Source organism: Fukomys damarensis, unplaced genomic scaffold (genome assembly GCF_012274545.1).
Source record: "Fukomys damarensis isolate Sample0158 unplaced genomic scaffold, DMR_v1.0_HiC HiC_scaffold_19, whole genome shotgun sequence".
NCBI lineage: Eukaryota > Metazoa > Chordata > Mammalia > Rodentia > Bathyergidae > Fukomys > Fukomys damarensis.
The window spans coordinates 61,600,199-61,626,457 of NW_022900931.1; the positions used below are offsets into that span (position 1 = coordinate 61,600,199).

At 42.3% G+C, this 26,259-nt stretch overlaps 2 protein-coding genes across 9 annotated transcripts in view; both read left to right on the forward strand.

The window, feature by feature from the left end:
* LOC104861696 (zinc finger protein 226) overlaps nucleotides 1–6,940 on the forward strand; it is a 42,808-nt gene extending 35,868 nt beyond the window's left edge. Inside the window, 3 exon segments of the mRNA XM_010623244.2 lie at nucleotides 1,202–1,328; nucleotides 2,143–2,235; nucleotides 4,184–6,940. Coding sequence (XP_010621546.2) covers nucleotides 1,202–1,328; nucleotides 2,143–2,235; nucleotides 4,184–6,210 — 2,247 coding nt within the window. The 3' untranslated portion in view covers nucleotides 6,211–6,940.
* Nucleotides 6,941–12,108: 5,168 nt separating this feature from the next.
* On the forward strand, nucleotides 12,109–22,521 carry LOC104861693 (zinc finger protein 227-like). 8 transcript variants are annotated; one of them, XM_033765833.1, is made up of 6 exons: nucleotides 12,109–12,460; nucleotides 12,830–12,955; nucleotides 17,633–17,759; nucleotides 18,559–18,642; nucleotides 19,237–21,393; nucleotides 21,509–22,521. In XM_033765833.1, exons 1-5 carry the CDS (start codon nucleotides 12,269–12,271, stop codon nucleotides 21,351–21,353), a joined length of 2,646 nt encoding a protein of 881 aa, XP_033621724.1. In that variant the 5' UTR covers nucleotides 12,109–12,268; the 3' UTR covers nucleotides 21,354–21,393; nucleotides 21,509–22,521. The 8 variants fall into 8 exon arrangements, with proteins under 8 accessions (XP_033621724.1, XP_033621725.1, XP_019062914.1 ...); XM_033765834.1 differs by having other exon boundaries at nucleotides 19,237–21,355; nucleotides 21,471–22,521; XM_019207369.1 differs by lacking the exon at nucleotides 21,509–22,521 and having other exon boundaries at nucleotides 19,237–21,433.
* Nucleotides 22,522–26,259: the final 3,738 nt, after the last annotated feature.

A 26,259-nucleotide genomic window follows, 5' to 3' on the forward strand; every position in this document is an offset into this window, starting at 1 on the left:
CTATTCTATCTAGGTATGTGGTTAGTTTAGGAGTTGTACTGATCGAAGAACACTAAACTGACAGTTTTCCTACATTCAGCTTTTTCTGAAAGAATAAAAATACTCTTTTTTTTAATCCTTAACATGCTAACTATCCAGAACTGAAATGTTTTATATTTGACATCTTGAATATTTCTCGTAGAATATTCAAATGTGGCGCAGTGCATCCGTTTTGATTGGTGCTAGCAGAAAACACATTGAGACGTTTTTACACTACGAGAGCCAGATTCTGGGTTCCCATGCCCAAGTCATACCCTGTGTATATTTTAGTTACTGATCTGTTTTTTTCCTTTGCATATATGTGTGGTTTTGCACTGAGCTATATCCATGCCTGCCCCTCTGCCCCCATCCTGCCCTGCCCTTTCCAATCTTGAGACAAGGTATCACCAAGTTCCTCACACTGGGCTCAAACTTGCGATTCTCCTGCCTCAGCCTCCTAGAGCACTAGGATTACAGGCATATGCTGCACACCTAGCTACCTTGTATTTTTTGAATCAAAGTAATAAGTGACCTGAGTGTGAGATGTCTGTTGGTACTACACAGACTTGCAGGCATGTGTACCACAGAGTATTAGGATGAGGGGATACTTGGTTTCATCTTCATTTTAAACATAAAGAAAGGGGTTGTGTAAAATGAGGAATCCACCCAAGCCCACATGGAAAGCTAAGGAATCCGAGGGTATTGAAGTCTAGTGAAAGATGGAAACAGGCAGAAACTGCCGTTCAGGGGTCTGGCATGCCATGTGACTTCTTGGAACATATTGTGCTACTTCTCACTTGGCTCCCACCTGAGAAGGAAGGCAGGTGCTGTCAGACGCTGTTGGGAGTAAATTGGTAAATAATTATGGCAAATTGGTGATATAAATTAAAGTGTGAACTTTTTTTTTGTTGTTCAGGATGTAACAGTTAGATGGCTAGAGAGTTTCCATATTACAGTGCTCGTTAAGAGCACCCTGTAAATATTGATTTCTGGTAGCAGCATTATTGGTGAGGCAGAGGAAAATGAGTGTACAGGATCGAGCGTTGGAAGGAAAAGGAGCAGAAAGTCTGCAGATGATTTAGAATCCAGAGAAGCTTCCCAACCACTCACCCCACCCTCTCACTGCTGCCCCTCTCCCAGGGGGCGCTGTTTGTTGTATTGAGGTCATGTGTGTTTATTGTAGGAAGCAGTGACCTTCAAGGACGTGGCTGTGGCTTTCACTGAGGAGGAGCTGGGGCTGCTGGATTCTGCCCAGAGGAAGCTGTACCGAGATGTGATGGCGGAAAATTTCAGGAACCTGCTCTCTGTGGGTGAGGACAGCCTCCCTCTGGAATGTATTTGTGAGCTTGGAGTTTTAAAGTTTTGGAGCTTTTTTTTTTCCGACACAGGATCTCACTGTGTAGCTCAGAGTAGCCTTGAACTCACTAAGTAGCTCAGAATGGCCTCAAACTCAAAGTGATTCCCTTGCCTCAGATTTCTGAGTGCCAGGGTTACAGGCATGTGCCCCTACACCCAGTTTGGGGCTCTTGAAATGATACCGTCTTTGCTAATTCCTGTGGAATGCAGAGTCAGGATGTTTCTACTCTTTGTGAACAGGGTATTTCAGGTCGTTTTCTATTCAAAACCTGAATGGACAGTATCCTGCTATTCCTTTCAGATTTCACTCCTGTCCCATTAGTGAATTATAAAAGCGATTTATTACTGAATCCTACCAGCAGTTTTCCTTTCTTTCATGCTAGGCAAGTCTCTATGCACTGAGCCACACACCCAGACCCCTGTGAACAATTTCTAATGAAAATATCAGTGCTGCTCAGGAAAAATGGTACAAAGTGCATCAAAAACTGGCCGGGGGGTGAATTGAATGAGTAGCGTGAGAGCCAGTGGGAGAATTGTTGAAAACAGGCATTAATTAGTTCAAAATAGGTCATTCAAACTTGTGCAAAATAATATAAATTATGCACATGTCAGTCATGAAATAAATGGTATTCTTCAGTGGATCATAGGTTTGCAAAGGTTTTGAAAAACACTTTTCAGTGTCTTCAATGTGCTGTTGAAGCTCAAATTTTCGGTAAATTTTAGTTCATCGTGTTTGTTTTCAACTTATATAACTCTGCATATTCATAGAGCATCAACTCTTCAAAAGAGGCAGGTCACACGTAGAAAGAAAAGAGAAGCTTTGGATGATGAAGGCAGAAATGCAAAGAGAGAAAAGTTTAGGTAAGGACCAAGCAGTTACAAGTCCTTACAGTTAACTGTCCGTCTGCTCCGCTCGTTACCCTTGTTGCCAGCTCTTCTGGATTATTTGCAACACCTTATTGCTGGTTTCCCTGTTCCCACCCTCCCCCTACCTTCTGTTCTCTGAAGTGAGCCTTCAGCCATAGGTTAGAGTGTGTTATTTCTCTGCCCCAAGTTCTCTTGTGGTTTATTTTACTTAGAGTAAAACCTCTGCCTAAAAAGTGGCTAATAGAGTCCTTTGTGGTCTCATCTTCATCCTCCACTGCCTGTCCTGTCCTCTCCCTCACGTTCCGTCTTTCCAGCCACATTGTCTTCCCTGCAGTTTCTTTTGTTGTTTGTTGTTGTTGTTGTTGTTGTTGTTGTTGTTGTTTGTTTTTGAGACAGGGTCTGACTATGTAGTTGAGACTGACCTGGAACTCACTGTAGCCCAGGCTGGTCTCGAACTCACAGCGATCCTCCTGCCTCAGCCTCCCAAGTGCTAGGATTACAGGTGTGCGCCCCCACGCCCGGCCACTCCCTGCAGTTTCTTAGACCTGCCAAGGTTGCTTCTGCCTCAGAGCCCGTTATGTGTTCCCTCTGCCTGCAATACTCATTCACCTGTAATTCTCCTGCCCGCTTCTTTCAGAGAAGAAAAAGTCTCAGAAAGTAGCTAAGTGTGAGCTAAGTGTGAATTAGCCTTTCCCTTAATATATTTGCCCAGCTCCATTCCACTTGCTTCTTCCAAAGTCCATAACCGTAATAAGAAATGACTCTTCCATTGTCATCACTACAGACGTCCTGCACGTATATAGAATTGTATGACTTCAGAAGGCATTTCATGTAATGACACAATTACTGTCTTTGTTGAATATTTTAAAGCTTTTTCTTCTCAATATTTATCATGTGTTATTAAACTTATTTCACAGTTTACTAATTGACTTCATTTATTAATCTGGAAAACAATCTTGTTTAAAAGAAATAAGAAAACAAGTTGTTGGGCTGGGGATTTAGCTCAGTGGTTCTGCTGCCTGCCTCGCAAGCGCAAAGACCTGAGTTTGATCCCTGGTACCAAAAAAAAAATAAATAAATAAAAGGTTGTTAAAGGCGAAATATACCTATAGTACATTTAGAATTTTGCATACTCTTAAAGAGACAGTATTGTTTCCTTGTCTTGAATTTTGATTCATCCTTGGGGAAGTAAAATCATGCTAGAGAGACAATAATACAAAAGCCTCTGGAAGAGGCTCATACGTAGCTCCATGGTAGAGCTCTTGCCTAGCATGCGTGAGACCTTGAGTCTTAAGTTCAGTGCTGAGCATTGAAATAAAAAAAGAAAAGCCTCGGGAGGATTCAGTGTATCTTTCTTCGTGATTCACCACAAGTCGTTCTTGCTACCTGATTTTCTCCTAGGCATTAATCAACATGTTGTGCCGCTCAGCAAAACTGCATTTTCTAGTGATTGTATTTCAAATATGTTACTTCAGAAAGCTCTTTTGCATATGAGTTATCTTAAACTTAGGCTTACAGTAGTAGAGAATCTTAGAAGTCAAACTGGAATTCATCTATCCATGTATTGTTTAAGCACCTTCTTTTTGTTTTGTTTTGTTTCAAGCACCTTCTAATTGCCAGGCATTGTTCTGGTCAACGGTTATGAAGCTCAGAGCCCCACAAAGTTTTTATCCTTCCTGACACTGTGTTGTAGTAGGAAAGACATGTAATTGAAAAAGATTTACATAGTATATCAGTAATTGTGTTTTTAAATGGGTTTTATTAATGCTTAGTAGTTGGGAGCTTATTGGATTATCTCTTGGTTTCTACCAGAGTACAAGTCAAAAACTTTATATAGAATGAAAAAGATAACCTTAGTCATCGTGAAAGTCATTAAAGTGTCCTAAGTGTGGCTTTAAATAAAGCTTTTAATTGTGTATATATCTAAATTTTTTGTTCTTAGGGAATAAACAAAGAGAGTTAAGGGCTGTTCAAGACAGAGGATCCCACGAAGAGTTTTCCTGCTGGCAAATCTGGCAACAAATTACAAGTGACTTCAGCATGTTTCACAACTCCATGATAAATAATATTCAATTCCACAAACAAGACGATGCCATCTGCCATGTTGGGGTAGGACTACGTATTCAAATCTCTAAAGATGAAAACTGTCTAGAAAATGATGAAACAGATGTTCTCAATAATACTGGAGATCCAGAATTTCCAACTTTCACAATCCAGGATTCACGGAGGAAAACTTTGACCGAATCACAGAATTATCAGAATAGATGTCAGCAAATTTCCACGAAACATAAACTGTATCAGTATAAACAAGGTGTTGACCACATCAGCTGGATTTCACATCACCATGAGGATTATAGAGAACACAAAAGTGAAAAATCTTATAGCTCCAATGATTATGGGAAAGATAACATACAGATTTCAACATTTTATCAATGTAGGATGCTTCACCCAGGACAGAAACCTCCCCAGTGTAAGGACTGTGAAAAAGCCTTCATTGATCTCTCCAGCTTTGATGCCCAGCAGCAGTTAAACTCTGGAGAGAAGTCTCAGACATGTACTGAGTGTAGAAAAGGCCTCCAGGATAACTCAGTTCTTTGTGTTCATCAGAGAGCTGACCTGGAAAAACCACATGAGTGTGATAAAAAATTGAGCTCATATCTACAGACCCATCAGAGAGTTCACACAGCAGTGAGACCATACAAGTGTGAGCAGTGTGGAAAGAATTTCAGTCATAGATCAGCCCTTGGCGTTCATTGTAAAGTCCACACAGGAGAGAAGCCTTATAACTGTGAGGAGTGCGGAAGGGCCTTTAGTCAGGCCTTTCATCTTCAGTCCCATCAGAGAGTCCACACAGGAGAGAAACCATACAAATGTGAGGAATGTGGGAAGGGTTTTATTTGTAGCTCAAATCTTCACATTCATCAGAGGGTCCACACAGGAGAAAAACCCTATAAATGTGAGGAATGTGGTAAAGGCTTTAGTCGACCGTCAAGTCTTCAAGCCCATCAGGGAGCCCACACTGGAGAGAAATCATACATATGTACTGTGTGTGGTAAAGGCTTTACTCTGAGTTCAAATCTTCAAGCCCATGTGAGAGTCCACACTGGAGAGAAACCGTACACATGTGAGGAGTGTGGGAAGAGCTTCAGGAGGAACTCCCATTATCAAGTTCATCTAGTGGTCCACACAGGAGAGAAGCCCTATAAATGTGGGGTATGTGGGAAGGGGTTTAGTCAGAGTTCTTACCTTCAAATCCATCAGAAGGCTCACAGTGTGGAAAAACCATTTAAGTGTGAAGAGTGCGGGCAGGGCTTCAATCAGAGCTCACGACTTCAGCTTCACCAACTAGTTCACACTGGAGAGAAACCGTACAAGTGTGAAGACTGTGCAAAGGGATTCAGCCGGAGAGCAGATCTTAAAATCCATTGCAGAATTCACACAGGAGAAAAACCGTATAATTGTGAGGAGTGTGGGAAGGGCTTCAGGCAGGCCTCAAATCTTTTGGCCCATCAGAGAGTCCACAGTGGAGAAAGGCCATTCAAATGTGAGGAGTGTGGGAAAAGCTTTGGTCGGAGCTCGCACCTCCAAGCCCATCAAAAAGTCCACACTGGCGAAAAGCCATACAAATGTGAGGAGTGTGGGAAGGGCTTCAAATGGAGCTTGAATCTTGACATGCATCAGAGGGTCCACACTGGAGAAAAACCATACAAGTGTGGGGAATGTGGTAAGTACTTTAGTCAAGCTTCAAGTCTCCAGCTTCACCAGAGTGTGCACACTGGAGAGAAACCATACAAATGTGACGTGTGTGGTAAAGTCTTCAGTCGGTCCTCACAACTGCAGTCTCATCAGAGAGTTCACACGGGGGAGAAGCCTTACACTTGTGAGATATGTAGTAAGACCTTCAGTTGGCGATCAAATCTTACAATTCATCGCAGAACTCATGTAGGTGATAAGTCTTATAAAAGTTAGGATGGTAAGAATAGAGAATCCACACAAAAGAGTTCTATAAAATGATATTTTTGAAGACTTGACGTGTCGTGAATTTTTATACTCACCTCAGAAGAAAACTTACTTGTTTTAGCTATAGCAATTCCTGCTATGATCGTTCAGGACATACAACAGAGAAAACTCTTAAAATTGTATTAGAAAGAATGTTGCCCTTTCTCAAATGTTACTTGGGCCTTGAAAGCACGGTTTCAGGTCTGGAAAAGTGTCACATCAAAGTTAGCGTTCGCTAGGACTTTTAACTCCATAAAGGCAAAAATTGCTGCGTCTGCATACTCTGCATTGTCAGGTAGTTCAAAGGTGCCCAGTATTTGTAAAATTAGTGAGGAAGTAGGGTATTTGAAAATCGTTTTGAGATTACCCCCAGAATACTGTGAATTCGTGTTTAGAATAGAAAACTTGAAAGTAATGAAATTAACTCAGGGAGCTAAGGTGAAACAAAACCGCGCCATATTGCAATCTGTAATATGAATTTGGCATTGCCCTGTTATGACTAGCCCTGTACTCCTCAGTCTTATCAAGTTGACCCATCTTATTGAACTTTAGCGTTCTGTTGATTTTATACAGTATGGATTTATTTCTCTTGAGATAACAGAAAAAATGAATTTCATTAATCTTGTAATAACGTGGCCACTGCACCTCACTGGGTGTGGTGACTCACCCCTGTAGTCCCAGCACTGAGGTAGTTGAGGCAGGAGGGTCTATGAGAATTTGAGGCCAGCCTGAACTACAAAGCAAGACCCTGTCTCACAAAATTAGAAATTTTTTAGGGGGGCATGGTGGTGCATGCCTGTAATCCCAGCACTCAGGAGGCTGAGGCAAGAGGATCACTATGAGTTCAAGACCAGCCTGGGCTACATAGTGAGTTCCAGGTCAGTCTCAACTACATAGTGAAAAGCAAAAAAAAAAAAAAATTTTTTTTTTAAAGACACTGCACACTACACTCTTGATTATTTTAAAATATTGATTTTTTGGGCCGGGGATTTAGCTCAGTTCTGGCGCCTGCCTTGCAAGCACAAGGACCTGAGTTTGAATCCCAGTACCAAGAAAAAAAAATTTTATTTCTTAAAAAATGGTTTCACTATACAGTCCAGGCTAGCCTTGAACTCTATGTATCCCAGGTTGGCCTTGAACTCACATTGGATCCTTCTGCCTCAGCTTTCCCAGGCTGGGGTTGCAAGCATGCATCACAACAGCCAGCTGAAAATTGATCATTTTTTATTCCCACATTTCATCCAAAATTTGATTGGATGATTGTCTTCCAAGAGCTTTGGCATTATTTTTTATCAAAACTTCAGTAGAGGGTATTTGCAGTTGATTACTTTGGTCAAATTCTCTATCCCATGTTCTCCCTTTCCCTAAGATGATTCAAGTCTTGTTCTTAGGAAAAATGACAAAAAATATTAGAATTGGATAATTATCAAACATAACAAATTATTGGTTTATGAATGACTCACTTTTTCTTAGCAGTGGGAGTAGGAAAAAGACACTTGGGAGTTTTGGTCAGAATATAGAACAGGGATGGTGAACCTTTTAGAGCTTTCAGTGATAACAGGCCGCTGGGGCAGGAGGGCCATAGGTTCACCACTGCTGATGAGAATATGCATTCCTTGCCGGGCGTGGTGGCACATGCCTGTAATCCCAGCACTCGGGAGGCTGAGGCAGGAGGATCACTGTGAGTTCGAGACCAGCCTGGGCTACATAGTGAATTCCAGGTCAAACTCAAATACATAGTGAGACCCTGTCTCAAAAAAAAAAAAAAAATGCATTCCTTTGACAGACTTGGAACTTATGATTAGGAAGCTTACATAGAAGAAATGAGTAATAAGCACATCAGTGATGTTGCTGTTTTGTGAAAGTGGAAGTGTTAAGGAGATTTTTAATTTAAAATATTAACAAAATTACACATTTTGGAACTGGCTGATGTTTCAGTGGGAATTTAATATTTTTACCTACTGCAATAACAGGTTCATTGAAGTTATTAACAATTATGACACAGTAATGTAGTTTAGGGTCATCACATAACCGTAAACTGATTAGTGCATTTGTGTGTGGGAGTTTATTCAGCTGTATATGAACAGTGGCGAGAAGGCAGGAATTTTTCCACATTTAACTTCCCCCAAATACTATATTTTTACAGTAATAGTTAAACTACTTAGAGAACCCTGAGCGCGGTGGCGCACACCTGTAATCCCAGCACTCGGGAGGCTGAGGCAGGAGGATCGCTGTGAGTTAGAGACCAGCCTGGGCTACATAGTGAGATCCTGTCTCAAAAAACAAACAAACAAAAACTACTTAGAGTATGACCTGGAAAATTATTGAAAACATCAATCCCTTGTAGTTAAGGAATCACGTAACACATAAAGCCGGAATTAAAGTGTGGAATTCAAAGTCAGTTATTTTAAAAATTGTGCAGATGAAATATACAGATACATTGGTGAATATGAATATATATTTTCAACTCATACTTGGAATCATTGTAGGCATAAGCTGATAAATGCATCCTAGATGGCTTCAGTGCAATTTCAATACAGTGGGTGCTCAAGTTACAACTGGCCTGACATAGAACAACTTGGGTCAATTAGATTCATGGAAAATTCATCTGCCTCTGGTTGTCTACAGTGTGTACTCAGGTAAACATCCAGATCTCAGCTGTATTGACTTAGAACCAATTTGAGTTACAACCAGCCCTTAGGAACCGATTGAGTTCAATAGTCAAAGGGCTACTGTATAAGGAATCGATGCCTCCTAGTTTTTCAGACTTCTCAACTAGCTAAATGGTTAGCCAGAGCAATGGATTTTTTTCTTTTTTTTTTCTTCTTTTTTTTTTTAAACTGGGGATCAAACTCAGGACCTTGTGCCTGCAGAACTAGCGAGCCTTTCCAAATACTATGTGGCGAAGAAACTCGAACTGTGCGGGGGGCGGGAAAGGATGGAAAGTGTTTACAAAGTTGCGGAGCAAATCCTAAAGATGAAAAAAGGAAGCCTGTAAGTTGTAGAGATAAATTGTGATAAGGATTCGAATAAAAAGTGCGTAGGGGGAGCACGGCGTGGTGCCAGTGGAGTGTAGTAATGGAAATGTGCCGTTACGTAGGATTGAAGACCATTTCTCAGGGATCTCGGTGATATTTAAAGCTTATTTGTTAAGGGGTTTCAGTGAAGTTTATATACAGTGGAAACGATAGGGCTCTATGATTTGCTGACTCACACCTTTACACGCTCAATATACCAGGCTGTGGTACCTCAGATTGTGGTAGATGCCGCAAGTCCTGGGCCTTTGATGCTTTATTATTCTTAGTAGGTATCAGGATAGTTCACCAACTCTCGAGGTAATTTGTAATTTAACGGGGTTAATCCAGGGGTTGGCAAACTGTATCCTCAGGCAAATCCAGCCCAGTGCATTTAGAATTTTACTGGAATGTTAAAGTGCTTAATTTATGTATCACCTGTGGCTGCTTTCTTGTTGCAATGACAGTTGTGACACCATGGCCCACAAAAATGAGAATATTTACATTCTGGCCCTTTATGAAAAGCGTTGTTGTCCCTAGTTAAAACAAAATGGTTTGTCTCTTGTAACTGAAAATACCACATGTAGTTTAGGATGTAGGCCTTGTTGAGTCACGTTTCCTTGATATACTGTGATAATTTCTTTGCTTTTGAAAGAAGAGATGACTACGAGGGCTTCTTTTTCATCCTCGCATTTGCTCTTCCCCTTGACCGTGGTCTTTAGGTTCGTTCAAATATGTTGGTAACAACCAGGAGCTACCTGTCTCTTCACGGCCAATGAGAGAGCTGCTCTTTGATTTGTAGTTTTGAGAAGTTCACTGTCACGATGTGCATGGCTGGGCTGATCCTGACTCCCATCTACATTGAAAACTGAACTTTTTGCAAGGTGTGATGGTGCACACCTGCACTTCCAGCTTCTGAGGAGCCTGAGGCAGGAGGATCATATGTTTGAGGCCAGACTGGGCAATTTAGCAACAACCTATTTCAAATTTCTAAATGTGAAAGGAGTGGGAATGTATCGTAATGGTACAGTGCTTACCTAGTACATTCAAGACCTTGTGTTCACTCCCCAGTACCATAAGTAAACTGTGTGCTTAGTTATCTTGGCCTTTATGAGTTATTAAATTGCAATTCTCATGTCATCTTGGGCTTGATTGTAGGCTTCTCAAAGATTTTCCTATTTTAAACTTTGAGATTGAATACATATAAACATTTGGGGGACTTTTATTTATTACCAACTTTTGTTTTGGGGGGTTTTGAGACAGTCTTGCTTATAGTTTAGGCTGGCTTTGATCTCACTATGTAGCTCAGGTTGGCCTCTAACTCACAGTGATCCTCCTGCCTCAGCCTTTGTTTGTTTGTTTGTTTGTTTTCTTGGTACTGGGAATTGAACTGAGAACCTTTGAGTTCTTTCTTTCTCATTTTGCTTTTTGAGACAGAGTCTCACTACGTAGTTCAGGCTGGTCTTGAACTCGTGGCACTTCTTCTGCCTCAGCCTCCTGAGGCCTGGTATTACAGCATGTGCCACCTTACCTGGTTCCACATTTCTTTGAGAGTCCATTCTATCATACACTTGTGCAAATAAAGGGCTGGAAATGGGACCGGAGATTTAGCTTAGTGGTGCTGCCGCTTGCCTTCCCAGTTCAATCCCAGGTAACAACAATAACAACAAAAGGGCTGGAAATGTATCTCAGTTCCAAGGCTGTGGGTTCGATCCCCAGTATGGATAACAACAACAGATGTTTAAACATAAACCTGTTTTTTTCCATTGAGTACAACCTTGACTATTTATTACAATGGCTCTTATTGCTTTGAGAAGTTCTCCACAGAAGTCTACCCTGAAGCTTGTGTTTTAACTTTTGAATGTCTGTGTCCAGCAGGCAAGTTGTTTTGAATTGCTTGTACTGTTAATAAAGGTGGAAATCTACAATATATCTGCCTCCATTGCAGTTTTTAATTTGTATTTTTATTAGTATATGATTGCAGTACACAATGATTTAATGATTACATTCATCACAGGGAGTTGGTACTTACGTATTACATCTTAATTCTTTTTACATCCCTTTTACCACCCCTCCCTCCTCCTCTGTCCATCTCTTGGTCCTCTATCAATTTACAAAATACCAATCTTCTTATTCCTATTGCACTTTTTTGGGCTTTCACTCTTTTTGTATCTAGAGTATCTTTCCTGTTAGTTGATCCTATTAAATATAAACATTGAAAATTAAAGGCTTCTCCCCCCTCCTTTCTTTCTTGTGTTGTGTCCAGATCCCGAAGTCCCCAAAGACCACCAAGGAGTCGAGTCCGATGTAAATGCACAAGGAGTTTATTGCAAGCTCCAGCCCTGGACCCTCTTGCCTCACCGACTAAGCGAATCAGAAACAAGAGCCCCGACCCCCTTCTAAGGCATAACTTTATAGGGTTTGGGAGGCTTGAAATCCGCTCTTTCTCACTGGTGTTATCTTCTACTTTTTATTCCTATTGGGTGTTGCTAGGGCACTTGTGAAAGTAGGAAAAGACTATTTCAGGGTGGAGAGGGAGCTAGTTCAGGGAGAGGTCAGTGTGTTCAGGAACGTGGTGGGCTTCCCTTATCTATACAGACCCTCCTGTCTTTCTACTCTGTAAGTTTATGGTTTCTTTTCCCAGCAATCTGGCCTTGCCCTTATCTCGACTAAGCAAATTCCTGCTTGAGTTCATCTAGGAGTTTCATTTAACATACGATGGCGTTGTCTTAAAATGGAGTTACTTTGGTTTCTACACTTGGTAGTAGTGGGTATAGTTCTATTGGGAAAGGATCAAATGATACGTTTCTTACAATCATTATTTTAAGACTCTTGACTCTCACAGTTTCGCTTTTACTTTTTTATTTGTCAATGAGAAATCGCTAAACTCTGCTGACGTCCGGGAACCGCCTCGGGTCGGCAAAATGGCGGGAAGCCATGAAAAGGACTGTAGAAGCTGCGGTCCGGGAACTCCGGGAGTGAGGAGATTGTATTTTTCTTTCTTGTGAAGACGGATGGTACCTGTTCCGCAACGGGAACTTATGAGAACCATCTGCCCGGGTCTCCGGCCGGAAGCTGGCCAATGGGGGAAGCTCAGCGTCCGCTGTCCTGGGCCTTCTGGGAAATGTAGTTCCGGTGCTCGGAATAGTCTGAGCCGCTTCCACCCAGGAGAGGGAGACAGTGCCACCATCTTTTCGGTCAGAAAGGTGAGTACAGTACGCCCTTCGCTTCCACCATCCTTCGGAGCCCTTTCAGCCTGCGAGTGGGACCCGACTGGGCGGTCGCTTTAGCCCCGGGAAGTCGCGGCCGCCGGCGGAGGCTGAAGGGCGGAGGGCGGAAGTGCGGTTGCCCTCTGTGTCTTCCCCGCCCCACAGCAGCGCTGCGGCTTCCATCGGCGCGAGACCTGCGCTCCAGTTTCCAAATCTGTAAAGTAGCAGTGAAGCTGCCGGTTACGGGGTGGGGGCGTGATTAGAATCGAACCAGACCACACCTGTCAAAGGCTTGGGCTGTGTTGGCGCGGGTAACGGGTTTCCTTTGGCTGCTGACAGAAATGCTCTCACAAGCGCCCTTTTCAGGGAAGTCCCTTGAAGAGAAACGAGATCAGGGCTCCGGGCCCTTCGGTTGCATCCTTCAGGAAAGAGAGGGACAAGAGACGGGAGCGACGTGCAGTCTCATCTCACTGCATGCTTTTCTTCGCCCCGGTAAGAGCAAGCAGAAAGGACTTCTCCCAGCCTCACCCGGCTACCACTATTTTAAGTACCGTCTTGTTCCGTCATCTTTTCGGTTAACCAAGTTTCCCTCACAAGTTACCACACATCTTTTTGAGTAAATGTGAGAATGGGTAGGAGAGAGACTTGGAAATGAAATTATTAATAGCATCTCACCACTTTGATGTCTAGGCCTTCTTCTCTGAACTATGTATCTATATAGATCGATGAAGTAGATCTTTTTATTGCCTTTATTTTAAAGGATGAGAAAATGAGACAGAGAAAAGATGCATTGTTTCCCCAAAGTCATTCATCTTAATATTCAGAGCTGGCTTTGTAGTTGAACCGCAAGTGTTGTTTTTCAGGGCCCCTTTTCTTAATCCGAGTGATAAAATGACCTTCGGTTATCCTAACTAGTAATCCATCTGGCTGAGGGGGCTTCATCTGAGAAAAAGCGATGGGAGGGAACTATAGTTGGAACGTTTCTTATGGAAGACCTTGAAAACTACACTGATTTTTTTAAAAAAACCCCAACACATCTCTTTCATTTCATTTGACTCCAGGTCAAATAAAGTAAGTCACATGCTGGTTATAGCAGTAACAAATCCCGGTTACAGCGATGCTGCCCTATCTAGTGCCTTGTGATTTTACACCTTATGAACGCTTTGACATGTGCTATTAGGTGTGAAATAAACATTGGATTTTAGTTAGAGTGTACAAAAAGATACAAGGTGGGACATTAATTATTTTTCTGCATTGATTACATGTTCAAATGATGTTTTGGATAAATTACACCATTAAATAAATATAAATTTACTCCAAAATAAATATACTGTTAAAATTAACTTCACCTATCTTTGTATTTTGTTTCATTTTTGCCTTTTTACATTGTCACTACTAGAAAATCTGAGTTTACTTGTCTGATTAGGTATGTTTTTATTGGACAGATAGCTAATTCAACAAATACACAAATGAATAAAAATTAAATATTACTGTGTTAATATTCGCTGCATATGTATTTATGGTTGTTTCTCAAAATTGGCAAGCAAAGGGCCAGGGTTTAGCTCAGTGGTTCTGCTGCTTGCCTCCCAAGCACAAGGACCCGAGTTTGATCCCTGGTACCAAAAAAAAAACAAAGCAAAAAACCATAGCCAGAACTGGCAAGCAAGTCTGTAGTTTCTTTCCCTTATTATGGAAATTTCCAAGCATATACAACTGTAAAGAGTAATATAATACAGTGAATCCTCATGTCATCAAGACTTAGTTTCAACCTCTCTCTTCTTGTGTGTCTGTTTGTGACAGGGTCTTGTTATGTTGCCTAGGCTGGTCTCAAACTCATGGGCTCTAGCAGCCCTCCTGCCTCAGCTTCCCAGGTAGCTGGGACTACTTCCATTTACCTTAAATAGAGTATTTTAAAGCATATCCCAAACATCAGGTAAACTTTCCGTAAATTGTACCATGACCTGTAAACAGAAGCTTGCTTTTGGCATTTGCTCAGTGTATCTTTTTCCATGCCTTTTCTTTCACATTTTTTGTCATTATGTTTTAGTAGCATCTGTTAGAATATGAGATTTGTTCTTTTCATGTAGTCAGGGATGTTTAATCTTCTGTGTGTGTGTGTGTGTTCTATATGTACACGTATGTATCTTTAATGTAGTACACTTTGCACTGCTCCTTCTTTCTCTCTTGTTTTCAGCTCTGTTCATTCCCTCTTAGTTATCCTCAGTGGATCTAAACCTATATACTCTTAGGTCATTCTTTTAACTTTTTTGGGGGGTACCAGGGATTGAACTTGGGTCCTTGTGCTTGCAAGGCAGGCCACACAACCGCTAAATCCCTGGCCCCATTCTTTTAACTTTTAAAACTGTCCATGTCAAAAAATGGCTGCATGTATTGTCATTCTGAAAAATACAGAGAAAAAAACCTTAGAATTTGATAATATCCCTTTCTGTTGGTCTGTTTTTAATTATAAGCTAGGTTATAGGTCTACATTTTATGTATCCTCAAAACTGGTCATTATTTGTTCTTGGCTTACTTTTTTTAATAAAGATTTTTCTGTTGTCAATATATTTATGAATATTTTTTCACATTACTTTTTGCAGTTTATTTTTCAGAGTTAATATACTCATAAATTTTATTCATTATTGTTCATCTAAAATGTCTTTGTACCTCAGACCTTGTATAAACAATCTTTTTTTTTTTTTTTCTTAGCATACAAAGGTAGACAGCTCTTTTCTTAACTGTGCAGATAGTTTTCAGTTGTTTTTGGTCTCCCATTTAGTTACCCTGTTTCTGTTAATTGTCACTTATTTTAGCTATTTTTATTTTCTTTCTGAGAGCTTTAAGATTATATTGGCTGTTTTCAGCAATTTGTTTAGTCTATTGCTAAGGTTTTACATTGCTATGTTAGTTTAGGAGTATGTTTATTTTTTATTCTGTGTAGCATACCTGAATGTAAGTGCATATCTTTTATCAGTTGTGGGACATTCTCAGCAATTACCTCTCTTTTTTTTGAGACAGGGTCTCACTCACTGTAGTCCAGGCTTTCCTTGAACTCACTATGTAGCCCAGGTTGGCCTCAGAGTCGCAGTGATTCTCCTGCCTCAGTATCCCACGAGTCCTGCTGGAGAGAGTGGCCATCCACCTCCTCAGAAGGGAAGAAGTGTGCCCCAGGATTTTCTGGGTTCCCTTTTTAGGCCTCAGAGGCCAGCTCAGTGGCACGACCCAGGTAGAGGCCCAACACAGGCTGTGTCATTTAGCCCTTTTCTTCCTGGCCAGTGTACCAAATGTTACAGAAGGAATTGGTAACTGACACACAGAGAGGCGGCAGAATGGAAGTAAAATAAGACAAAGCTTTATTTTGTTGACAAAGGTCGATCACGCCTGATAGCAGTGCCCTGATCAACCAAGTACGGGGCTATAGCTTCTCCTTTTATAGGATTTTACAACCTTGCTCTCATTCAGGTGGTTACATTTCATTCTCACAGTCCACATTGCTGATAAATCATGGTCACAAGACAGTTCAATTTCAATCCAGAAGTAGCACTCCTTTTGGGTGAGTTTACCTTTAAGATTTGTCTAGCTATCATCCAAGATGTAGCACTTCCCTGTTAGGGGAGTTTACCTTTAAAATTTGTGCGGCTCTCTATTCAAGCCCAGGGGAAGAGACTTTTCTGTTCAGGAAAACAAAGTTAACAGTAGTTCTTTCCATCTTTAAAATCATGTGGTTTACAAAACTTTTGAGCTAGGGGTTCTTGATGTGTGTCCTGTTAACTCAGGATGAGACTAGATGTCTCACTCAGTGGTTAATGCCTCTGGTGTCTGTTGATTCTGAACTAAACAAAGCAAACTGCTGTTGGGGATGGCAGAAATCATTTACATTGTGACATTTTGTAGGTTTTTGTGAAAAAGTTTTCTCTGTCAGGATTGCAGGCATGTTCAGCAGTTACCTTTTGAGGATATTCTCCTCTGCCATTTGTTTCATTCCCTTATTTTCATGTTGCTTTTCAACAAATGTTGGAGCTTTTTGACTTATTTCTATCCATCTTGATTTTTCTTTTATTCTTCATCTTTTCTTTGCTATGTGTTTTTCTTTATCTCCGTGCACATAGTATAAAAGGGATTTATCAGTGAGCCTTTTCTCATTTCATGAAAGGAATTGACCTTGAAATAATACTTTATAGAAAACTGATGCCAGTATTAATAAAAAATGACTAGTGGGCAACAAATTATAAACTAAGAAGTTATTTTAAGTCAGAATTAGTCTTTTTCACAAATTAAAGGTGACTTTCACGGAAGCACAATCTTTGTAAGAACTGAATATCTCAAAGTATCATCCTTTTTTTTTTTTTGGTAGCTACCAGAGAGGAGGACTCTGGTTCTTGGAGCTCTCCATCTGCTCATTTAATCCCTGTAGCTACCCTATGAGGTCGGTGCAGTGTATGCGTCTTCTCTTCATTGGCAGATGGCAAAAGTGAGGCACGGAGAATTATTTGTTAAACATTGCTTGGGCCACACAGATGGTGAAGTGTCACTCTCAAGGCACTCGACTCCGGAGCACACCATTTCGTGGCCCACATGTTCCCCTCTCCGCTGTCAGTCCCAGGATTAGAAAATCTCATAGAGGGCTGGGGCTGTAGCTCAGCGGTAGAGCACTTGCCTGGCATACACAAGCCACTGGGTTCAATCCCTAGTTCCATGAAAATTAAAAAGGAAAGGGAGGGGGAGGTTATTTATAGAACTTCCCACAGCCATATTGCATTTGGTCTTTCAGGGTCATCCACTCCTGCTGGCGCTGAACTGGAAGGCAGTTAGTGGCTGGGATCTCGTCCCTGCTCCAGTCACCAATCTAAATGTGGTGACATCTGTCTGGAAGGAAGGAGGGGCTGTGGTGTAATTTCCATAAAGAGCCACTTGGAAACATGGCAGCTCTGACCTGTGTCTCATGGGCTCCTTTCCCTTCGTCAGTTATGCCTTCTCAGGGCTCTCACCTTCCCCAGAAGGAACAGGTGAAAATGACCGTACTACAAGTAAGGTGTTTTCCTGTTTTATAATACAAAACTGTGATTTTCTGGTGTGGATCTGTGCTTTGGTATCCTCTCTGCCCTTCTCAGTGCTCCCCTTCCTCCAGGGGAGCTGCAGGACTGAGGTTATGTGTGTTTGATGTTGTAGGAGGCGGTAACATTCAAGGATGTGGCTGTGGTCTTCACCACTGAAGAGCTGGGGCTGCTGGACTGTACGCAGAGGAAGCTGTATGAAGACGTAATGGTGGAGAATTTTAAGAACCTGGTCGCAGTGGGTAAGGACAGGCACCCTTTGCCCCCGAACTTCAACTCCCTTCAGATGTTGAAGGCTTTGGACCATTTCAGATAGTTTCCTGCTCTTGAAAACAACGTATTTTCTAACCCCTGGGATAACAGAGTGTTTTCAGGGTTTTGTGCTTATGTAAAATTCCATCCTTTTAAATCGCTGGTTTTCAGTCAGGCATGATTTTTTCATCAAAGAATATTTGTCAAAGTCTGGACACAGTTGTGGCAGCCTAGAGGGGAGTACATGCAGGCACGTGGATAGTAGCTGGGGATGCTGGTGAACTTCCTGCAATGCTCAGTCACACAGCAGAGAATGGGCCAGTCCAGAGCATCAACAGTGCCACAGTTGAGAAACCCTATTTTCAGTGAACTATAAATGGACAATTTAGCATGTGTAGTTTGCCTTTCAAATTATGGCTGTGACTCACTGTCGGGTCATGAAATAAACATAGCACCTTTTACTGGCATTTTTTACCCAGTGACATAAATAAGGATAGAATATATCAGTTCCTTCTCAAGAATCACACATTGCAGCAAAATCTGACCATTGCCAGTGAGTGATGTGAGAGATAGTGTTGGAAACATGATAAAAATATACATTGGTTTTAAATTTAACTTAATATAGGTACAGGGATAGAGATATAAACTAGGCTATGACCTAAATTCCTTATTGGACAATCAAAAAAGTTCTTGAAATGCCACTTGGGTTCTGAGGAGTATGTGATTTAGACAGAAGTGCATTTTAGATATGTTTTCACCTGAAATATATATTTCTGTGCCTTTTCTTAGGGCATCTTCCTTTCCAACCAGACATGGTTTCCCAGTTGGAAGCAGAAGAAAAGCTCTGGATGATGGAAACAGAAACCCAGAGAAGTAGGTATTCTGGTGCAAACCACAGGCCTGCTCTTTCAGACACCAACTGGCCTGAGCCTCGTCCTTTTAGAAACATAGTGGTACCTCAGTTCATGAACTCATCCTTCATGATTCTGGTCACAAACCGAACTGTTGGAGAACCAAATCAAATCTCCCCATAAACTCAACATTGAACCTGACCACTGAATTGCAGTTCCTATTCACTTCAGTTTGCCACCAGAATCCTGGGATTGAGTTTGTGAACCGAGGAACCCTGTATTACATTAGGATAAGTTCTTGCTAAGTTACCCAGGGTGGCCTCAGCCTCAATAGCTGAAATTACATGCTGGCTAATAAGCTCTTAATGGATATTATTGTAGGTTGTCTTTTTGAGGCCCTGCAGCCATCTGATTCAAGCTTGTGACGCTTATGTTTCTAAGTGGGTCACGTTGATCCCATTGTGTATCCCACTTGCAGGAAAAACTTAAGAATGAATAATGTTGTAAGCCTTCCCTGGCTTCTTAAGGCCTTACCTTGTGACCTTGATGTGAAACTGATATTTCTGAAGAAAAACATCCACCTGTGACCATTTCTGAATTTTGCTTTCTTCTATAGGTAACATGAATCAAAATGAGATGGAGACTCTTCGAAAATTTGCATTGAAATATCTTTCAAATGAAGAGCTATCCTGCTGGCAAATCTGGAAACACGTCGCCAGTGAATTAACCAGGTGTCTTCACAGGACACCTTCCCAACTGCTACAAGGTGGTTGCGTTCAAGTTTCTGAAAATGACAACAGCGCTAAGTATCATAAAAGAGATCGCTCCAGGTACACCGAAAATCAAGAGTTTTCAGTGTCAAGAACCCAGTGTCCCTCCCAAAGTGAGTACCTGATCGAGTCACAGAACCAGAACAGAGATAAGCAAACCAACGTGAAGAACAGCCTGCGCGTGTGTGAGGATACGATGCAGAAAGCACTGGGTGAGCAAATGAACTGCGCCCCAGAGCGGAAAGCCTGCCGACGTAGTGAGCGTGGCGCGAGCGTGGGTGATGGCCGCAGTCAGCTGGAGCCCTCAGGAGAGCCACTTCTTCCATGTGAGTGGGGAAGGGGCTTCCGTCACGGCTCAGTGCTTCCGCAGGGGGCTCAGGCGCTGGAGCGACGCTCCCGTCAAAGCCCACACCTGCAGTCTCACCTGAGCGTTCACCCAGGGGAGAAACTGGACGAAGGCCACGAGCCCGGTGCCTGCTCCGGCAAGAGCCGTTTTCTTTCTCATCCGTCGAATCACACAGGCGAGAAGTCCTACAGGTGCGACAGTTGTGGCAAGGGATTCAGTAGCAGCACAGGTCTCATCATCCATTACAGAACTCACACTGGAGAGAAACCCTATAGATGTGAGGAGTGTGGTAAATGCTTTAGTCAAAGTTCAAATTTTCAGTGCCATCAGAGGGTCCACACGGAGGAAAAACCGTATAAATGTGAAGAGTGCGGTAAGGGCTTCGGGTGGAGTGTTAATCTCCGCGTCCACCAGAGGGTCCACAGAGGTGAGAAACCCTATAAATGTGAGGAGTGCGGTAAGGGCTTCACTCAGGCTGCACATTTTCACATACACCAGAGAGTCCACACCGGGGAGAAGCCGTACAGATGTGACGTGTGCGGTAAGGGCTTCAGCCACAATTCCCCGTTGATATGCCATCGGAGAGTCCACACCGGCGAGAAGCCCTACACATGTGAGGCGTGCGGGAAGGGCTTCACCCGGAATACGGATCTTCACATCCATTTCAGAGTCCACACAGGAGAAAAACCCTACAAGTGTAAGGAGTGTGGGAAGGGCTTCAGCCAGGCCTCCAATCTCCAGGTCCATCAGAATGTCCACACGGGGGAGAAGCGATTCAAATGTGAAACCTGTGGGAAGGGCTTCAGTCAGTCCTCAAAGCTTCAAACCCACCAGAGGGTCCACACTGGGGAGAAGCCCTACAGATGTGACGTGTGCGGGAAGGACTTCAGCTACAGTTCAAATCTTAAACTGCACCAAGTGATTCACACTGGAGAGAAACCATATAAATGCGAGGAGTGTGGGAAGGGCTTCAGCTGGAGGTCAAATCTTCACGCTCACCAGCGGGTCCACACGGGAGAGAAACCCTACAAATGCGAAGAGTGCGAGAAGAGCTTCAGTCAGGCTATTGATTTTCGAGTCCATCAGCGAGTCCACACCGGAGAGAAGCCGTACAAATGTGGTGTGTGCGGCAAAGGCTTCAGCCAGTCCTCTGGCCTGCAGTCCCATCAGAGAGTCCACACCGGAGAGAAGCCCTACAGATGTGAAGTGTGTGGTAAGGGCTTTCGGTACAGCTCACAGTTTATTTACCATCAGAGAGGCCACACCGGAGAGAAACCCTACAGATGTGAGCAGTGCGGGAAGGGCTTTGGGAGAAGCTTGAACCTTCGCCACCATCAGAGGGTCCACACGGGAGAGAAGCCTCACAAGTGTGAGCAGTGCGGGAAGGCCTTCAGTCTCCCCTCAAATCTTCGGGTTCATTTGAACGTTCACACTAGGGAGAAACTCTTTAAATGTGAGGAGTGTGGGAAGGGCTTCAGTCAAAGTGCACGTCTTCAAACTCACCAGAGAGTCCACACCGGGGAAAAACCATACAAATGTGATGAGTGTGGTAAAGACTTCAGTCACCGTTCCCGTCTTGCATACCATCAGAAAGTCCACACTGGCAGAAAGCTCTAGAAATGAGAGGTTTATTGATGAATCTTATTGGAATACACACATGAGAAAGTCCATGCTGGTGATAAACTTTATAAAAATAACAAGAGTAACTGTCCACACTGGCAGAAAGCTCTAGAAATGAGAGGTTTATTGATGAATCTTATTGGAATACACACCTTCATGGTTTGAGAAAGTCCATGCTGGTGATAAACTTTATAAAAATAACAAGAGTAGTATTTCTTCAGACTCAGAATCTTAACATATCCTTTAAAATGATGACATAGAAACAGTAACAGGACTACTATATTTAAGGAAGTAGAGATTGCTGTCCTCTTAGCAATATACATGTAATACAGATGACCTTTCAGTGTGACGCTGGTAATGTACAAAAGGGTATTTGTCACGTGCTAAGTAGTTATTTCAATTTTTCGGTCAGGGAGGGTTGTGCGTTATTTGTCTTTTTTACACCGGACACTGACCATTTATATCAAAACTATAAAGCTATGAAAAACGAATAAAATTACTAAGTGTTCTGTAGCTAAGGACTCATAATGTGATACTATTTCATGTGGTATAGTGGGTTAACATGAAAGAGCAGATCCCCAGCGATGAATCTTGGATCTTCAAAAGTAAATTTGTACCACAGATGTGTATGAAAAGTTGTCTATGGCTTTATTGGTTTAGTAGGAATGAGAAATAATCAGTTGGATTGCCACAGTATTTTATGCTTTATCAGCCAACGGAACACTGTACAAACATCTAAGAAGAGGAGGTAAATTTGTAGTTACAGAGGCTGGACAGTGTCTGGAATATATTAACCTGTTCCCGTCTACCTCACAAGCACAAGGACCTGAGTTCGATCCCCACTACCAAAAAAAAAAATTCTATGGAATATATTAACCTGGAAAAGCAAAAAGCATTAGATTTTTTGTGATCCTATTTAAAAGAAAGGTGTAGATATGTATTTACTTACATTTATCTCTAAATGATGCAAGTTCGATTCATATATATTTTTATATTTCTAGACACTGTATTTTAAAATTGAGACATTACAAATTTGTAAGAAATATTGTAAAATCTCTGTACCCTTGATCCAGATATCACACAATTCTCATTCTGTCCATATTATGTTTTGTTTTTTTTGGTTCAGGAATTGAACTCGGGTCCTTGTGCTTGCAAGGCAGGCAGCAGCACCACTGAGCTAAATCCCCAGTATTCTGTCCATATTGTAAGTGTGTGTACACATGTACATTGCTACCTATGGATGTACACATATTTTAGCCATATGAGTACATTACAGACATCTTACCCCTTACACTAAATACTTAAAAGTGTATATTCCTAAGAAAAGGATATTTACTTAAACAGCCACCATATCACATTCAGAACATTTTAATAGTGATACGTAACACAATTTTATTTAAATTTCATCATTTGTCCTAATACAGTACCTTATTGGGGGAGTTCCTGAGTTCTGTCGAGGATTGTACATGTCACTTAGACACTTTAATTTGGGTCACTGCCTCACTGATTGTTGTTCATAACCTTGAAGTTACTCTTTTCCCCTCTGGAACCAGTAATTTGTGGAAAGATGCTTTCTGCCCTGTAAGTAGTTTGTTTTTCAACAAAATAACCTCGACTGGTCTTAGTATTCAGTACTAAGGGCCTAGCCTAAATTGGTTATTACTGATGATTGTAAAGGGGTAATTTTTCAACCTTCATCATTTTGTCAGCATTCGTTGGATTATCACACTCCTGAGGAAGCGTTTCCCTTCTGTCCCCTTTGTCCGTCACTTGTTTGTCGTAGTTGGAGCACATCCTTATTCTGACGTGATCTTCCAGACTTGTCTTGTACTTTGACTTCCCCAGCCGTGCAATTTTTTATTTCTTTAGGCACCTGGGTTCTTCATACCGGAAAATGGTACTTAGAAATCTGGATTTGGGCAGTAGATGTGTGGTTCCCCCCCACTACCACCACCACTCTTTTCCGAATCCCAGGAGTTTGAAGACAGGTAGATAAACGTACGGATTAATCGCTAGACAGGAAGGGAAGTAGTGTAAGGGAAAGGGGTCTGGAGGCAGGACGAGTGTAGAATAAGGGCCTCATTAGGCTTTCTGGCTAATCCTGACTAGAAAGAGTCGAAACCACTGGAGCGAGTGATTACTGAGACAAGAGGGCAGCTGACTGATGAGCAGAGCACAGGTGTGCTAAACACCAGTATAATTTAAGGAAAAGCAAAACCACAATAAAATTTATGTCACTAGATTGCTATCTGCTTGATTCTCCAGCTTCTGGAGTTCCGCTGTTCCCCCGCGGGTGGCGCCGCTGAACACTTAATGGTGCTGTACTGGGCCACCGCAGGAGCGCATTTAACTGTTGTTAGAGCGTGTGGGTGAAGTATAGTATGTTCAGGGTCTTACATAACAGATTAGCTTGTCACCTTTTCATGGATGCTGGCAGAAAAACAAGCTTTCTTGGTCAAACAATGGTTTCTTGTTGGACTGTGTTGAGTCCATGACCCAGTTCACAGGAGGGTGACTTAAGAGCTTTTGATGTATCCCGCAGTTGGCGGAATTACAGGAGTGGAACGCAGAGCTTGGAAGAAAAAGGGAAGCTTCTATGAGCAATTGCTGGGTAAAGAGCCTTGCACTTTGAACATACCAAGAAAGAGCGTTCAGGGATACACAGGGTTAATGGAAGCCTGCTTTTCTCAACAAATTAAATTTTTTTCTCAAAAAATTAAATGATGCCACAAGGAAGCTAGTATGCAATTGAGAATTTGGGGAATATTATATTTTAAGTGACCTAGTTTACTCAGTAAAGCAGGTACCTGGAGAAAGACAGACGAGGGCTACAGAAACCTAACCAACATAACAATGTAATTAACATAACAGTTTAGATATTGATTTGAATTATTAAAAGTATAAAATATATTTTGGGGACTATTTTAATTTTTTACGGGATAATGTTGATACTTGTGGCTAAGCATTATATGTCTTTAATTAGAGATGTGTAAATATTTAAGGGGATGTGATAAAATGCAATAAGTGATTGAAAAACACTTCTGTAGGGAATTAGAACAAAGCCATAGATAAATCTTGGGGATGAGATAGAGTGTTCCTTGTACTATTCTTTCAACTTTTCTATAATAAAGGTGTACAAAAACTTTTCTAGTTGTTTATTTTCATCAGTAGAAAAATGATTAGTGCCTGATTTCAAGAGCTGAATTTGTTATCTGGGCAGACTTTTCCACTCCCACTTCTATCTTCTAAATAATCATGGCTCATTCATTTCAACCAGCTTGTAGAAAAAAAATAAAGCATTCTACCCCCTTCTGTCTCTCTTAAGAGCTTTCAATAAATTTTCCTACTCTTAAAGCATTCTACTGTATTTATTATGTCAAGAGCAGGCTAAATAAGATTTTTGAAGCTGTAAATGTAAAGGTCAGGGAAGGAAGAGAGGGAAGGAAGGAAAGCATGAGAGAAAAGGAATAAAAAAAGAAAAGTAAGGTCAAGCGCTCAACCCTTTAGAACTGAACCACTTGCACCTGTGTACTGAAAAAAAAAAAAAAAGAAGAAAGAAAATGGGAATCTTGCTGAGGATTCTGGTAAGTGTAGTCCAGGAGGGCGGGGAAAGTTCGCTATAGGCAGTGTGTCTGTGCGGGCGGGTCTGCTGGGGATTCTGGGAAATGTAGTCCGAGAGCTGCGTGCAGTCGGAGCACTTCCGCAGCAGGAGGGTGAGGTCCTCGTCAATCCCGTCTTGGAGGTAAACTAGCGTGGATTCCCAGAGTCTACTCCGGCTTTTCCGGGCGGGGTTTGGGATGCTCAAGTTTGAGCCCTCGCCCTTGGGGAATAGACGCTGTGGTGGCAGGGACAACGGTTTGTGTCCCTTGACTTGCAGGGCGATTCCTAGGTCCCCAAACTGTGGGCCAGCCCGAATTGCGCGTCTCTGGGTTTGAGGGGTTCCCGCTGCTTCTATGCTTTCCGCACAGTTGGCAGCCTTTGGGCCGTATAACCTTGGTAGATTTAATTTCATCGTATCTTCTCCACACAGTGAGTTTAATGGTAGTGCTTACCGATAACAGGTGCTGTGAACTTTAGGTAAATGGTGTAAACATGCTTATAAACTGGTCCTGGCACATTTTAGCAGGTGCCAGGTCGTTGTCGAGTGCTCGGTTCCGATGTTGAGCTCCCCTGCCGCGCCCCTGGCCTTCGCTGATCCCTGCTGGGAGCGCTGTTCCCAGTGACTCCCCTGGGGGCGTTTCACTTCCATCCGGTGCCTGGGGGTGTTCGCTGTGATTTATCCTGGACCAGAGACACCTCGGATTTCTGTCAGCCTCCTTTCCTTCTTCGGCTCTTACATCTCTAGAGGACTGCAAAGAGGGAGGGAAGTGACTCGGTGACTCTGATAATGTTGTGGATGAGCGAGTTGGAGCAATAGAGATGCGCCACTCTTCCTGCCAAATTCAACCCTATTTATTATGTAGCCCGCACCACGGTAGCTAGTGCTCAGAAATTTCCTCGCAATGAGAAGCAGTTTGATTTCTCCGTTTAAATCGTACTTTCAGTTGGGGAGGGCTCAGGGGAGAGCAAGCGGAATCCTACCGAAGCAGAGCCAGGCCAGGTTAGCGAGGGCACGAGGAAGTTTCACACGCACAGGGTGAGCTACAAAACATCCTGCAACTGTAGCAGGTTCGCTGCCAAGCAGGATGTGGGGACTTGGGGTGCACTGTTCTAGTGCAAGCACTTTGTTCTAACGTAGGTACAAACTGGCACTGAGGCACAAGATGGAGTCGGGCTGGCTATTACAGTAACACCCTCCCATGGGGAGACAGTTTGTGTGACCTTTCTGCCTAGCTGGAGAACAAATTCCCTCCGTTCACTAGCATGTCTTTGTTATTTTTTCTGCTTGGCAAATATTCAAATA